Genomic DNA, 15,235 nt, shown 5'->3' with positions numbered 1-15,235 from the left:
TTGTCATTTATTGCAAAGTCAGTAATAATTTGTTTCCCTTGTATGGCAAGGCACTTCATCCCAATACAGCATATAAACAGGAGTAGGCCATTCAGCCCCTTAAGTCTGTTCTGCCACTCAATTAGATAATGGCTGATCTGTACCTTGACTTCATATACCCATCTTTGATCCATAACCCTTGATAACATTACCGAATAAAAATCTTTCAATCTCAGTCTTGTAAATTTCAATTGACCCAGCATCCAGTCTTTTGGGGAGCAAGTTTCAGATTTCTAGTACCCTTTTTGTGAAAAAGTGCTTTTTGACTTCATTCTTAAACAGCCTAGCTCTAATTTTAAGATTATGCCATCTTGTTCTTGATTCCCCCGCCATGTAAATAGTTTTTCTGTATCTACCCTATTGAGTTCCTTTATCATTTGAACACCTCAATTAGATTGCCCCTCAACCTTCTGAACTTAAGTAAGAAATCACACAACACCAGGTTATAGTCCAACAGCTTTATTTGAAATCACAAGCTTTCGGAGCGCTGCTCCTTCTTCAGGTGAAGTGGAGAAATGCATAAAGACACAGCTTATATAGTCAGAGAATCATGTCAGATGTTTACAGGTAACCTTTCCAACTGCCATTGGAAAGGTTACCTGTAAACATCTGACATGATTCTCTGACTATATAAGCTGTGTCTTTATGCATTTCTCCACTTCACCTGAAGAAGGAGCAGCGCTCCGAAAGCTTGTGATTTCAAATAAAGCTGTTGGACTATAACCTGGTGTTGTGTGATTTCTTACATTTGTCCACCCCAGTCCAACTCCAGCATCTCCACACCATTCTGAACTTAAGGGAATACAAGTCAAGTTTATGCAACTCACCCTCATAATTTAACCCTTTAAGCCCTGGTATCATTCTGATGAATATGCACTGTACTCCTTCCAAGATCAATAGACTTTACCACATATTTGGTGCCCAAAACTGAACATTGTACTCCAGATAGAGTCTGATCAAGGCTCTGTACAACTGGAGCATAACTTTGTCACTTTTGAATTCCAACCCCCTTGAGATAAAGACCAACATTCCAGTAGCCTTTTTGATTATTTTTGTAGCTTTTAGTGATTTGGACACCCATTGCTTCTCCATAGCTCCTAGCCTCTCACCATTGAGGAAATGTTCTGATTTGTCTTTCTCAGATGCACAGTGCATAACCTTGCACAGTGCACGTTTGCCCAGATTGAACTCCATCTGCCATAGTTTTTTCCACTCACTTAGTCTGTCTTTGCAACTGCCTGCTCCAATCCACTCAATTTACTGTGCCTCCTAACTTAGTGTCATCTGCAAACTTGGATATCCAACTCTCTATTCAAGTTATTAATATATATGGTGAAAGCTGAGGCCCCAGTACAGATCCCCAGGAAATACCACTTGTCACATCCTGCCAATCAGAGAATGAGCCCTTATCCATATTCACTGTCTCCTACCTACCAACCAATTACCAACCCATGTCGCAAGGTTACCACAAATTCCATGCACCCTAATTTTTGATAATCTCTTGTGCGGAACCTTGTTAAATGCCTCTGGAAGTCCATATAGACAACATCCATACTTCCCTATCCACCACATGTTAGTGACCTCCTCAAAATTTGAAATTAGATTAGTCAGACATGACGTACCCATCACAGATCCATGCTGACTCTCTTTGATCAGCTCATACTTGTTCAAGTGCTCACTCACTCCATCTCCAATGATAGATTCTAGTAACTTTTCCCACAATTGATGTTAAACTGACAGGTCTGTGGTTATCGGGTTTTTCCCTCCCTCCCTTCTTAAATAATGAAGTGACATTTGCAATTTTCCAATCCAAAGGTACAATTCCTGAATCTAGAGAACTATGGAAAATTATGACAAATGCATCGGTAATGTCCTCACATATTTCTTTTAATACCCTGGGGTGGAAACCTTCAGGTCTTGGAGATTTGTCTATGTTAAGTCACATTTTTTTCATCATTACCATTTTTTTCCCTTATATTAAATCCACTAAGATCCTACCTACGAATTATTTTAGGTTCCGTTTTACTGCTGGTATTTTGTGTTCTTCCTCTATTGTGAAAACGAATACAAAGTACTCATTGTTCCACAACCTAATTGCATTACGCAACAAAGTTCTGAGGCAGCAGTTGTTTAGTATTGGTGGGACTCATGCAGATTGCAGAACTGTTGTGATTGCACACAGATTAAAAAATACTACCATTTAATACAATCATTTACAGAATATATTCATGTAATTGCTGGTTAGAATTTGGAATTTAATATGGAACAGATTTTTCAGTTATATTCTGTATATAAGTTTTACATAATTTTAGTTTATTGTTGTGCCTCTAATTTATCCATTTTCATTTTTTATGAATTGAAAGACCGGCCAAAATGAGTGAAACAAATAAAAAAACATATTGTTCAGTATTCAGAGAATGCATTGTGATAAACAAAGATTAATATTTGATGTGCAACAGAGATCATTATGATTTCAATAACGAGCAGCTCAAAGATCCTTGAATTACAATACAGGCATAGTCTGCAATAATCACTTATTTACTACAGCTTCCAATTTGCAATCATAGTTGTCTTACCTCCTTCCATAACTGTTGTCCCTTCTTCTGTAATAAGTTTCCCAGGTCCAGCTCTAGTGTAAGCACTCAGGTAGAACTTATATTTGCTGCTGGTGTCTAGGTCAGAAACTATTATCTTGGTTGTATTAGGGTCTGTAATATTAATAGTATTCAGGGCACCAATTTCTTCTGTGTCGTTAACTGTAAAATAAAAAATGTAACTGTCAGACTTAGCCATCATGTAGTTCAGAGTCTGTATCTGGAAGATACAAATAAAATAATTTCCTGTTAGTTCAACAACTAATTGAAGTAAATAAATAGCTATAGGAAAGCAATGCTTTTGTTTGATGTTCTCCTGCTTCATGTTCTTGTTAAATGTGCGTAATAACTAGAATACCGGTCTTTTCCTCTCCCAGCAAGTTGTTTAAGGTAGCAAGGTGTTCTTTAATCAAGTTACTAAAGAGGACCATCTTTTCTGCTCATTTCTCAGCATATTTATAGGGTTTTGACTGTCATGCAATTCTATAGCAGCTCAAATTGGGGTGAGTGGCAATTCAAATTCCAATATCCAAATTGAACAACTAATTGCCTCAGCTTCATCCCCTTATGCCCCCACCTCAATGAATTTCGAGCTCGGCACGATGCTGAGCTCTTTTTCCGCCGCCTTCGTCTCCGTGTCCACTTCTTTGGCCAGGAGTTTTCCCCCCGCATGGCTGACCCTTTCTCCCACTTTCAGAATTCTCGTTCTACCTGGACCCCATCCCTCTGGCCTCTTACCCTCTCTAGATCTTTTCATTGCAAACTGTCGGCGTGACATCGGCCATCCCCATTTCTCTGCTCCCCTCACTCACTCCAACCTACCTCCCTCTGAACTTGCAGCACTCCATTCTCTCAGATCCAACCCCGACATTGTCATTAAACCTGCTGACAAGGGTGGTGCTGTTGTTGTTTGGAGAACTGACCTCTACCTAGCGGAAGCTGAATGCCAACTCTCTGACACCTCCTCCTACCTCCACCTGGACCATGACCCCACTACTGAACATCAAGCCACCGTTTCCAAGACTGTCACTGACCTCATCTCCTCTGGAAATCTTCCCCCCACGGCCGCCAACCTCACAGTTCCCCAACCCTGCATAGCCCGCTTCTACCTCCTTCCCAAGATCCACAAACAGGACTGCCCTGGTAGACCCATCGTTTCAGCCTGTTCTTGCCTCATGGAGCTTATCGCTTCCTATCTCGACTCTATTTTTTCTCCCCTTGTCCAGTCTCTTCCCACCTACATCCGCAACTCTTCCGACGCCCTCCGCCACGATAACAGTTTCCAGTTTCCTGGCCCCAACCACCTCCTTTTCACTATGGATGTACAATCCCTCTACATGTCCATCCCCCACCAGGATGGCCTGAGGGCGCTCCGCTTCTTCCTTGAACAGAGGCCCAACCAGTCCCCATCCACCACCACCCACCTCCGCCTGGCTGAACTTGTTCTCTAATTGAACAACTTCTCCTTTGACTCAACTCACTCCCTCCAAATCAAAGGTGTTGCTATGGGATCCCGCCTGGGTCCTAGCTATGCCTGCCTTTTCATGGGATATGTGGAACACTCTTTGTTCCAGTTCTACTCGGGTCCACTCCCTCACCTCTTTTTCCGGTACATTGATGACTGTATCGGTGCCGTTTCCTGCTCTTGCCCTGAACTAGATAATTTAATTCACTTTGCTTCCAATTTCCACCCTTCCCTCACCTTCACATGGTCCATCTCCAACTCTTCCCTTCCCTTCTTCGACTTCTCCATCTCCATCTCTGGAGATAGGTTATTGACATTCACTACAAGCCCACTGACTCCCACAGCTACCTGGACTACACTTCCTCCCACCCCACCTCCTATAAGGACTCTATTCCATTCTCCCAGTTTCTCCGTCTCCGCCACATCTGTTCTGACGATGCCATCTTCCATACCAGTGCTTCCGACAGGTCTTCCTTTTTCCTCAACCGAGGATTCCCCTCTACAGTGGTTGACACGGCCCTTGACTGTGTCCGTTCTATCTCCCACACTTCTGCCCTCGCCCCTGCCCCTCCCTCCTGGAACCACGATAGAGTTTCCCTTGTCCTCACCTTTCAACCCACCAGCCTCCACATTCAACGGATCATCCTCTGCCATTTCCGCCACCTCCAGTGTGATCCCACCACCAAACGCATCTTCCTCTCCCCTCCCCTTTCAGCATTCCGCAGGGACCGCTCCAAGACACCCTAGTCCACTCCTCTATCTCCCCCAACATAAGCGCAGGAGATGCAACACATGCCCTTATACGTCCCCCCTTCCCACTGTTCAGGGCCCCAAACACCCCTTCCAGGTGAAACAGCGATTTACTTGTACTTCTCGCAATTTAGTATACTGTATTTGCTGCTCACGATGTGGACTCCTCTACATTGGGGAGACCAAATGCAGATTGGGTGACCGCTTTGCGGAACATCTCCATTCAGTCCGTAAGGGGGACCCCGAGCTTCCGGTCACCTGTCACTTTAATTCACTGCTCCACTCCCACTCAGACCTCACCGTCCTCGGCCTCTTGCATTGTTCCACGGAAGCTCAGCGTAAGCTCGAGGAACAGCACCTCATCTTTCGATTAGGCACTTTACAACTTTCTGGGCTCCACATAAAGTTCAACAATTTCAGGTCATAACCTGGCCCCTATCATATATATATTTTTTTATCCACACTTTTTGTTTGTGCCTTCTGTTCTTCTCTCCCACATGGCAGCTGTCTTTCATTCTGCCAGCGCAATTTACACTTTATCTAGAGCCATCCTTTATTTCTTAACCTGTCCCATTACCATCTCCTTTTGCCTTGAATATCTTTTGTTATTTCATCCCTTCCCCCATTTCCCAGCCCCTACACTTGCTTAAAAATTTGTTCCATTTCCTACTTTTTTCCAGTCCTGACGAAAGGTCATCGACCTGAAACATTAACTCTGTTTCTCTCTTCACAGATGCTGCCTGACCTGCTGAGTATCCAGCATTTTCTGTTTTTATTTCAGATTTCCAGCATCTGCAGTATTTTCTTTTTGAACAACTAATTGTCTGGGTACAAAGATTCAGATAAATAAAACACCTTGGCCTAGAAATTCAGTATAGCCACGTTTGGGGCGCTACAGCCAGGCATTCACTAAATTTAGCACCCGGCGCAACTTAGCGCCACCTTCGCCGATATTCAGTTGCATCGCCCCAAGAGGTTGCTGCTGCGCTAAAGCAGGCGATGCACGACTATCATAAGGCGCTAAGCCAGCGAGCCGGGGCGCTACCACTGAGGGCGGGCGCAGCGCAGGTGCGGCGAGTTGCTGATTGAAGGCAGACACGCTGTCAGCTCTTAAAGGGGGAGGGTGGATTTGTTTGGCTGCCACGCCCTGCACACTGCAGCCCTGAATCAAGGCCTGAACATAGCTGCTTCAACAGTTCAACGCCCACGACTATGGAGAAGGCTAGGGAGCGAGCGCAGCGCTTCAGCGAGGGTGCCCTGAAGGTACTGGTTGGCGCAGTGGAGTGCAGGCGACTTGTCCTCTTCCCTGATAGTGGCAGGAGGCCGCTGCCCAGCGAGTATAGAAAAGCCTGGAGGGAGGTGGCAAACAGGGTGACCTCCAACAGCATGGTTGGCAGGACTCCTGTGCAATGCAGAAAAAAGTTCAACGACCTCACTCGGGTTGTCAGGGTGAGTACCCTTTCCAGTATCCTCCTCATCCCTGCATGTGCACCTCACTTTATGGCCAAAGGGACCTGAAAGCCCCAATGCCCAGCCCTCATCCAGCAGCCATGGGACTGTCATGAAAATCACTTGCACATTCAGCACTTTACACACTGTCAGGGCTATTCCACCATGGGAGGCAGTGCAGGCAAGATGAGGGCTTGACACTGTCAGGGGTATTCCACCATGGGAGGGGTGCTGGGCGCACGGAGCGGGGTCATCAGCCAGGTGCACAAAGGATAGCCTTTGTCCCCGAGAAGCCATCCTCGTGGGTGAGCCTGGGCTTCGAAAATATCTGCCACAGAAGTCTGGCGCAGGATGAAGGCATCGTGGCTGCTGCCTGGAAAGCGAGCATTGACAGCTAGGATGAGCTGCCTGTGGTCACACACCAACTGCACGTTGAGCGAATGGTAGCCCTTCCGGTTGCGGTAATCCTCAGCATTCTGTAGAAGTGCCCGCAAAGCCACATGCGTGCAGTCAATGGCGCCCTGGACCATGGGGAAGCCCGCTAAAACTGCAAATCCCATTGCACGCTCTTGCTGCTTGTCCAGGGTCATGGGGAAGGAGATGAACTGACGTCTCCTTCTGAAAAGGGCATTGGTCACCTGGCGGATGCAGCAATGCACCGCGAACTGGGAGATGTTGGCAATGTCCCCAGTAGCGGATTAGAAGGAGCCGGTGGCATAGACGTTGAGAGCCACCGTCACCTTCACTGCCACCGACAGAGACGTCCTGCTCCTCAGCTGTGGCTGCAGATCTCTGCGAAGCAGGTGGCAGATCTCAGTGACCACCTCCCTTCTGAATCGCAGCCTCTGAACACACTGCTCCTCAGACATGTTCAGATATGAGAACTGCTGGTGGTATACCCTGGGTGGGTAAGGCCTCCTGTGCCGACACCTGTTGGCCCTTCTCCGTCTGGCCATGACTGGCACTCTTTCACGGCGTCTCTGAGCCCGTTGAATGCAATGCAGTAAGCCAACATTTCCACCCATGGCAGCCCCCATTATATGTGGCGACTCAAGGCTATGGCACTGAAAGTTAAATCCAAGTGAAGCCAGAAGTACCTGTGCGAGCGCTGAGTCAAACCAGAAAGCTCTCTCCCTTTGTCTCTCCAAATATCCATCTCTCACACAGGATTGGCACAAAATGGCTGCCACTTATAATGCAGGAGGAGACCCCTTTAATTAGCGCCCCCCACGCCCCGCAGCGACTGGGAACCGTTCCCCTCTACCAGTCGCTGGGGGCGCCAGGTGCACAGAAGGGCGGCGCCACTGAAGTTCCGGTTCGGGGCGCACCAAGGGCGTTGCACCATGAAATGACGTCAGGATCTGCGCGCGCAGCTGAGCGGGCGCTGCGGTTTTGTGCCGCCGCTAAATCTTGAGTGAAGTTCGTGAGAGGTGCAGATTGCGCCGCGCCCAGGTGCTAGCCGCTTATCGCCCCACTTCTCCTCCTCCTAAGGCGCTAGCGGCTGGCGCTAACAACTGAATTTCTAGGCCCTTGTATTATTCATAGTCATTATACAGCAAATGTTGCTGAACAATTTGCGTGCTACAATGCTTTTCAGGTTAATTGAAATGCTGCTAAAGCAGATATTGAATTGTACAGCTTGTTTTTTCAGCTCTATTATGCCCTATTAATTAGTGTCTAATGGGGTGCAAATATGGGAAAATATGATCGCTGCCCATAATGCTCAGAAGGCATCTTTTTGGCGAGAGTGATCACTGCTCAAGATAGCTCTTGGAAAGTGGCGGAAGCTTTATTTCAATATTATAATGAAGGGGTAATTATCAAATATCAACGTTTTCTTCCCTTCCCAGCATTTATGGCAGATATGCACTCAGGCATTGATACACCCATGTAAAATAGGATTCCAAAATTGCTGGAAGCCACTGGATGCAACAATGATGACTTAAAGAGACAGAGGGAGACAAACTGTTATTTTGAAGGACACGTTGGCCCACAATTTGCTGGGAAAATACCCGCAAGTTTAATGCGCATGCAGTTATTACTGTGTAAACAGTCCAGCAATTTGTGGTGAGGAAGAGATACCCCATGAGTTGTGAATCACCACAATTTGCTAAACGATTTGTGCCATTCCACCGTTAGCCTCATGAAAATGGGAGCTGTTCTAGTGAGAATTTATGCCAGCTCACCTCATTGAATTTACCTGATAAAGTAGCTTCCTAATGAACATTAGGATAATCGACCAATATTCACTACAAGCCCACTGACTCCCACAGCTACCTGGACTACACTTCCTCCCACCCCGCTTCCTGTAAGGACTCTATTCCATTCTCCCAGTTTCTCCGTCTCCGCCGTATCTGCTCCGACGATGCCACCTTCCACACCAGTGCTTCAGACATGTCTTCCTTTTTCCGCAACCGAGGATTCCCCTCTACCGTGGTTGACACTGCCCTCGACCGTGTCAGTTCTATCTCCCGCACTTCTGCCCTCACCTCTGCCCCTCCCTCCCGGAACCATGGTAGGGTTCCCCTTGTCCTCACCTTTCACCCCACCAGCCTCCACATTCAACGGATCATCCTCCGGCATTTCTGCTACCTCCAAAGTGATCCCACCACCAAACGTATCTTCCCCTCCCCTCCCCTTTCAGCATTCCGCAGGGACCGCTCCCTCCGAGACACCCTAGTCCACTCCTCTCTCACCCCCAACAGCCCTTCCCCTTCGCCTGGCACCTTCCCGTGCAAGCGGAGGAGATGTAACACCTGCCCCTATACCTCCCCCCTTCCCACTGTCCAGGGCCCCAAACACCCCTTCCAGGTGAAACAGCGATTTACTTGTACTTCTCGCAATCTAGTATACTGTATTCGCTGCTCACGATGCGCTCTCCTCTACATTGGGGAGACCAAACGCAGATTGGGTGACCGCTTTGCGGAACACCTCCATTCAGTCCGTAAGGGTGACCCCGAGCTTCCGGTCGCCTGTCATTTTAATTCACCGCTCCATTCCCACTCGGACCTCACCGTCCTTGGCCTCTTGTATTGTTCCATGGAAGCTCAACGTAAACTCGAGGAACAGCACCTCATCTTCTGATTAGGCACTCTGCAGACTTCCGGACTCAATATCGAGTTCAACAATTTCAGATCATAAGCTCGGCCCCCATTTCATTTTTTCTTGTAATTTTTCCACTCCTTTCCCCGCCCCCCCCCTTTCCTTTTGTTTCTCTCTCACACCTGGCAGCTATCTTTTGCCCTGCCAGTACACTTTACACCTAATCTCAGCCTATTACCATCTCGTCTAGCTTCTAATCTCTTTTACTTCTTTTGTTTCTTTTACTCTTTTGTCCGATCGCAGCCCTGCCTTCGATCCAGTTTCTTTTCGTTCCAGTTTTGAAGCAGGGTTCGACCCGAAACGTCAACTCAAATTTCTCTCCACGGATGTTGCCTGACCTGCTGAGTTTTTCCAGCATTTTCTGTTGTTATTTCGGATTTCCAACATCTGCAGTATTTTGCTATCGTATTAGGATATTCCCGATTCTCTCTCTCAGAAGGACCATGGCTCCCCAGTTGCCAACTGTCCTAAGTATCACTTCGCAGTGGTCATCCTTCCTAAATATGCATAGTTTGAAGTTGACTCCATATTGGTAACAGTTATGATTTTTATTTAAGCATAAGTGAGAATTAATAAATTAGCATATTTAAGCAGCAGTTTACAAGGAACAATTGAGAATTACATTACTCTGTTGATTCTTGGGTAAAAGGCGTGGCCCATTCCTCATACCAACTACTCACATAGGCTTGTACACCTGTCTGGTATCCTCCTTGACCCTTCTACACTGAGAATAACCCAAACCCCTTTGGATATATCCCAAAAACTGTAAGTTCCAAAAAATCCATCCAATCATAGGCTTAGCAAGTTTTGTGTCCAGGCACTGGCCTTATCTGCTTTTAGTCTTAGCACAAGTTTTTTTCTGTTTTCACAGTTGATGACGCAACCCATGAACCTTGATGACAACAAGAGTTCTAACTGTAAATAAAACCCAAGTTCAACATGCTTTTCCCTAATTCTAACAGAGGAGAAATAAAACTGAAGTAATAAAACTAATGGCTAGCAAACTTAATATTAAACTGCAAGTTAGCAAAGCTCAATACTGAACAATAGATTATATTTCAACAATTATCAAAAGTTCTCAGCGCATTCCCGCAGACATTGCAAGAGTGAAGAGATATCCCTATAGACAGCTTCAAGTCTCACACTGTTTTTCCCTTTGTAATGTATGTACCTTTAAGAGAGGAACTATCTTTTACAGCCCCTGTATACTGCAGTACCAGTAGTGACCACACCTGTATATAACACCGTGTAATAATTTGTACAGTTAGTTCCAGCATACCCTCTGTTCAGTAAACACCTGTTATTACCGTTCTCCTGCAGTCCGTGTGTTATTTATACGTGGACACTACAGTGGCGACGAGCAGGTTCAAACTCACCTGCAGTACTGCATCACCTCACGGGGATCCATCCCTGAAAAGAAGCTTCTTGGAGGTCAAAGCCAGAGCAACGGGCGTCGACCGTGGGCAACCGCCCAGTGATCCATCGGAGTTCAGAGAATTGCAGGGGAAGCTGTGGAGAGCTGGGCTTGGCTCTCCAGTCAAGGTGTTCCAGCAAATCGGGCTGGTAGCAGGTAGTGCGCTGACCCTTCCCAGACTGCGGCGGGCTAGAGCTCGATCGAGCGGCTCTGCAAGGGGGCTGAGCAGCGTCGTCGGGAAGAAAAAGAGAGAGAGAGGGTGAAGCGCACAGGGCGCGGCCGGTGCTCAAGAGCTGGGCAGCGTTAAAGAAAATTAAAAAGGGGGAAGGAAAAGAGACGCGCAGTGGACAGCGTCGAAGAAGAATAAAATTAAGAAAATTAATTAACAAAAGAGAGACGCGCAGAAAGCCACGGGGCGCCGCCATTACTATTTAGAATGCTAGGAGTAGCATTGGCAAGAACGAAAAGCGCGGGAGGCGCCATTTTAATCCATTGGGGAAGAAGGAAAAGCGCGGGAGGCGCCATTTTAAACCACCCAAGATGCCGAAGAGTGGCAGCATCACTGCTTTCGACAACGAAATAGAAGACTGGACCACGAATGTGGAAAGAATTGAAGTGTACTGCAAGGCAAATGAGGTGGCCGATGAAAAGAAGGCGTCGTTATTATTGAATTTGATGGGCGCGAGAACGGACGGCCTATTGCGGAATTTAATTACCCCAGCTAAACCAATGGAGAAAAGCTTTGAAGAGATTGTCAATATCTTACAGGAACATCTAAACCCTACACTGCTGCTGATAGCAGAAAGATTCAAGTTCCATAAAAGAAACCAGCACAAAGACGAGAGTAATGCTGACTATCTTACGGAACTACGCAAGTTATCAAAACACGGCCAGTTCGGAGCAGGACTGGCAGATACCTTAAGGGATAAGTTTGTCTGCGGGCTCCAGAGTGAAGGAACCCAGAAACGGCTACTTTCGGAAAAGGACCTTACGCTAGAAAAGGCTTTCAGCGTGGCAGTATCCTACGAAGCAGCAGCACGGGGAGCTGCGGAAATACAACAGATACCGCAAGAATATAGCACCAATGAAATGGCGTATAGAGCAGAAAAGTGCTATCGCTGTGGCAGAACAACCCATGACCAGAAGGATTGCTGGTTTAAGGACACAGGGCTAAAAATTCGGTATCGCCGCGCCAGGTCTTTAGTGCCCGAAATTTAGCGCTGGGCTGGATTCCCCTAGCGCCCGCCTGAAATTCAGTAGCGCCGCCCCAAGACGGAGGCGGGCGCTATTGGAGGGTTTGGCCGCCTCGTTTGGGGCGAAGAATGTCAGTTTCCGGCGCCCAGCTGCCGCTGCGGCAGCCGATGCGGTGCGGCAGGCTGGGGTACTGCAGGCCTCCTCCTTCTCTTAAGGAGGAGCTGCCTGCAGCCGTGAGATCGCCGCTGGATTCCCCCGTCAAATGAGCCCGGCACCACGGAGAAGTGCCGGGCTCGCGGGAGTCACACACCAATGCCACGGGGGGGTGGTGCAGGAGTCCGGGGAGGGAGGTGCGGCCAGGCGGCCGCCGGGAAAGCGGCCGGCCGCCCCTCCACCTTTATGCGCCGGCCTCTCGGAGTTGTAAGGCACCGTTTTGCAAACGCTGTTTGCGGCCGCGACGGGCGAGGCGGCCGCAACTGAATTTGGCCATCGGGACGGATTACCATTGGAACCGGGGCGCTGCGCACACCGATGACGCCATCGGTGCCGGCGCAGCGCTACCGGCTAACGCCGATGTTAGGGACCAACTCAATTTCGGGCGCTAAAAAACTTCCGGCGCAAACCACTTTATAGCCAATGGCCTAGAAATTGGGTTCTGGTCTTGCCAGGGCTGTAGCGCCAGAAAGTTTGCGCCAGCGGTAATGCGGCAGCGCGCGATGAAAATTCGGGTGCGCCGGGCCCAGACGGCGGCGGGCGCTAAAACCCTCCTTTAGCGCCTCAAAACGGGCGTGAACTTGGGTTTCACGGCGCTAATCCTCCGCTGCGGCACCCGATGCGGTGCGGCAGGCGGGGGAACTGCAGGCCTCCTCCTCCTGTTAAGGAGGAGCTGCCTGCAGCCGACAACTGTCCGGCGGATTGACCCGATATCTGAGCCCGGCACCTCGGGGAAGTGCCGGGCTCGCATGAGACACTGATCAGGGCCGCGGGGGGGGAATGCAGGAGTCCGGGAAGGGAGGTGCGGGCAGGCGGCCGCCGGGAACGCGGCCGGCCGCTGCTCCACCTTTATGCGCCGGCGCACACTGGGGGAAGACTCTGTTGCCAGAGTCTTAGTTGCGCCTGCCACGGGCGAGGCGGGCGCAACTGAATTTCGGCTTGGGGCCGGGTTACCACGGCAACCGGGACGCTGCGCACACCGATGACGTCATCGGTGCCGGCGCAGCGCTACCGGTGCAACGCCGATTTAGGGCCCCAGGGAATTTCTCAACTGGCCATAACTCCGGCGCTAGGCCCTCTAGTGCCTCAAATGCGGCGCTAAGCCTACCGAATTTCTAGGCCAATAAGTGGGCGCAAACGCGACTGAATTTCTAGGCCAAAGTATGCAGGCAATGTGGAAAAGTGGGACACATAGCACGAGTCTGCAGGTCGGGAAAGAAAACCAAAACAAAAAGAACTACTAAGGAAAAGTACAAGAAAGTACAAAAGATGACGGACAGTAGTTCAGAAGATCAGAAGAGTGATAATGACTCCGGGAGCAGGAGACTAATTTGCCTAAAGTTACACAACGTGATCGCAAAGGAGGATCACCGAACCATTTGGGTCACCCTCATGATAGCAGGGTCCCAAGTAAAGATGGAATTGGACACAGGATCAGCCCTAACAGTCATGAATCGATGAGACTACAAGCGGCTATTCTCACACATACCCTTGAAGGACACATCCATTGTCTTGAAGACCTATGCGGGGCAAAAAGTCTACCCCAGAGGAAAAATAAGGGTGCCCATTAAATACAACGGCAAGGAAACACAGAAACTGTATCTATATATACTACAAGATAGAGGACCACCATTATTGGAACATGAATGGATCCGAAAAATACAATTGGATTGGCATTCCATTCAGGCGCTAACTGTGGCTGACAAAAAGGATGACGACGTCACACCTGGACGACTGTCAAAAATTCTAACTGATGTGAAAGAGGTGTTCCAGCAAGGACTTGAGACTCTAAAAGGCATAACGGCAACGATAAAAATTGAAGATAATGCAAAACCAAAATTTTTTAAGGCCAGACCGGTACCGTATGCGATCCGCCCAGCCGTCGAAGCAGAGCTGGAGAGTCTGGAGCGTTCGGGTGTGCTGTCCAAGGTGGACTGGAGCGAGTGGGCCACACCCATCATTCCTGTAATGAAGAAATCATTGAGCAGCACGCCTGGGGAGCCGAAGAAGGTTCGCATCTGTGGGGACTTTAAGGTAACTGTGAACCCAGTCCTTCACTCAGTACAATATCCACTTCCGCGGATAGAAGATATTTTCGCCTCACTATCTGGAGGGAAACGCTTTACGAAGATTGATCTGGCCCAAGAGTATCTACAAATGGAGGTACAAGAAGCATCTAGAAAATACCTCACGATAAACACTCACAAAGGTCTTTACCAGTACAACTGACTGGTATTCGGGGTAGCATCAGCTCCGGCTATTTGGCAGAGGGCGATGGAACAAGTCCTGCAAGGGATCCCGGGGACCCAGTGTTATTTGGACGACATCCTGGTTACGGGCGAAAATGACAGCGAACACCTTGCCAACCTGGAGCAGGTGCTCACTAGATTACAAGAATATGGGCTACGAGCCAACTGCCCCAAATGCGAGTTTTTCAGGAAACAAATCTCGTATTGTGGCCACGTGATTGATGAAGAGGGGTTACATAAGTCCCCAGACAAGATTGAGGCTGTAGTCAAGGCTCCAGCACCGGAAAATGTGTCGCAACTGAGGTCGTTCCTCGGGTTGGTGAACTACTACCATAAGTTCTTGCCAAATTTGTCTACAATTCTGCACCCACTGAACACCCTGCTGTAAACTGGAGTAGCATGGAAATGGAGTGATGAGTGTAAGCGTGCCTTTCAGAAATGTAAATGCCTAATCACTTCAAAAGAAGTATTGGCCCACTACAATCCAACACTACCGATTCGGTTGGCATGTGACGTGTCTCTCTACGGCATTGGAGCGGTGCTGTCGCACAAATTCCTTGGCGGTTCAGAGAGGCCAATAGCCTTTGCGTCACGCTCGTTAACCTCAGCCGAGCGTAACTACGCCCAGATTGACAGGGAGGCCCTCAGCCTGGTGTGGGGGGTGAAGAAGTTCAATCACTATCTGCACGGGCAGAAATTCACCTTACTGACTGATCACCAGCCTCTTGTCTCCATTTTTAACCCAAAGAAGGGCGTTCCGGTGATG

At 48.4% G+C, this 15,235-nt stretch overlaps 1 protein-coding gene across 13 annotated transcripts in view; it reads right to left on the bottom strand.

The window, feature by feature from the left end:
- chl1b (cell adhesion molecule L1-like b) overlaps positions 1 to 15,235 on the bottom strand; it is a 1,240,677-nt gene that overhangs the window by 85,934 nt on the left and 1,139,508 nt on the right. For all 13 annotated transcript variants that reach the window (XM_086001404.1, XM_086001409.1, XM_086001398.1 and 10 more), the window contains one exon: positions 2,616 to 2,795. In XM_086001404.1, the coding sequence (XP_085857530.1) occupies positions 2,616 to 2,795 (180 nt within the window). The remainder of the gene's footprint in view (positions 1 to 2,615; positions 2,796 to 15,235) is intronic.

The sequence above is a fragment of the Somniosus microcephalus genome, chromosome 11, assembly GCF_052327205.1.
Source record: "Somniosus microcephalus isolate GS21.2 chromosome 11, FLI_Smic_1.0, whole genome shotgun sequence".
In the NCBI taxonomy this organism is placed as follows: domain Eukaryota; kingdom Metazoa; phylum Chordata; class Chondrichthyes; order Squaliformes; family Somniosidae; genus Somniosus; species Somniosus microcephalus.
This window is presented reverse-complemented; position numbering and strand designations above follow the sequence as displayed.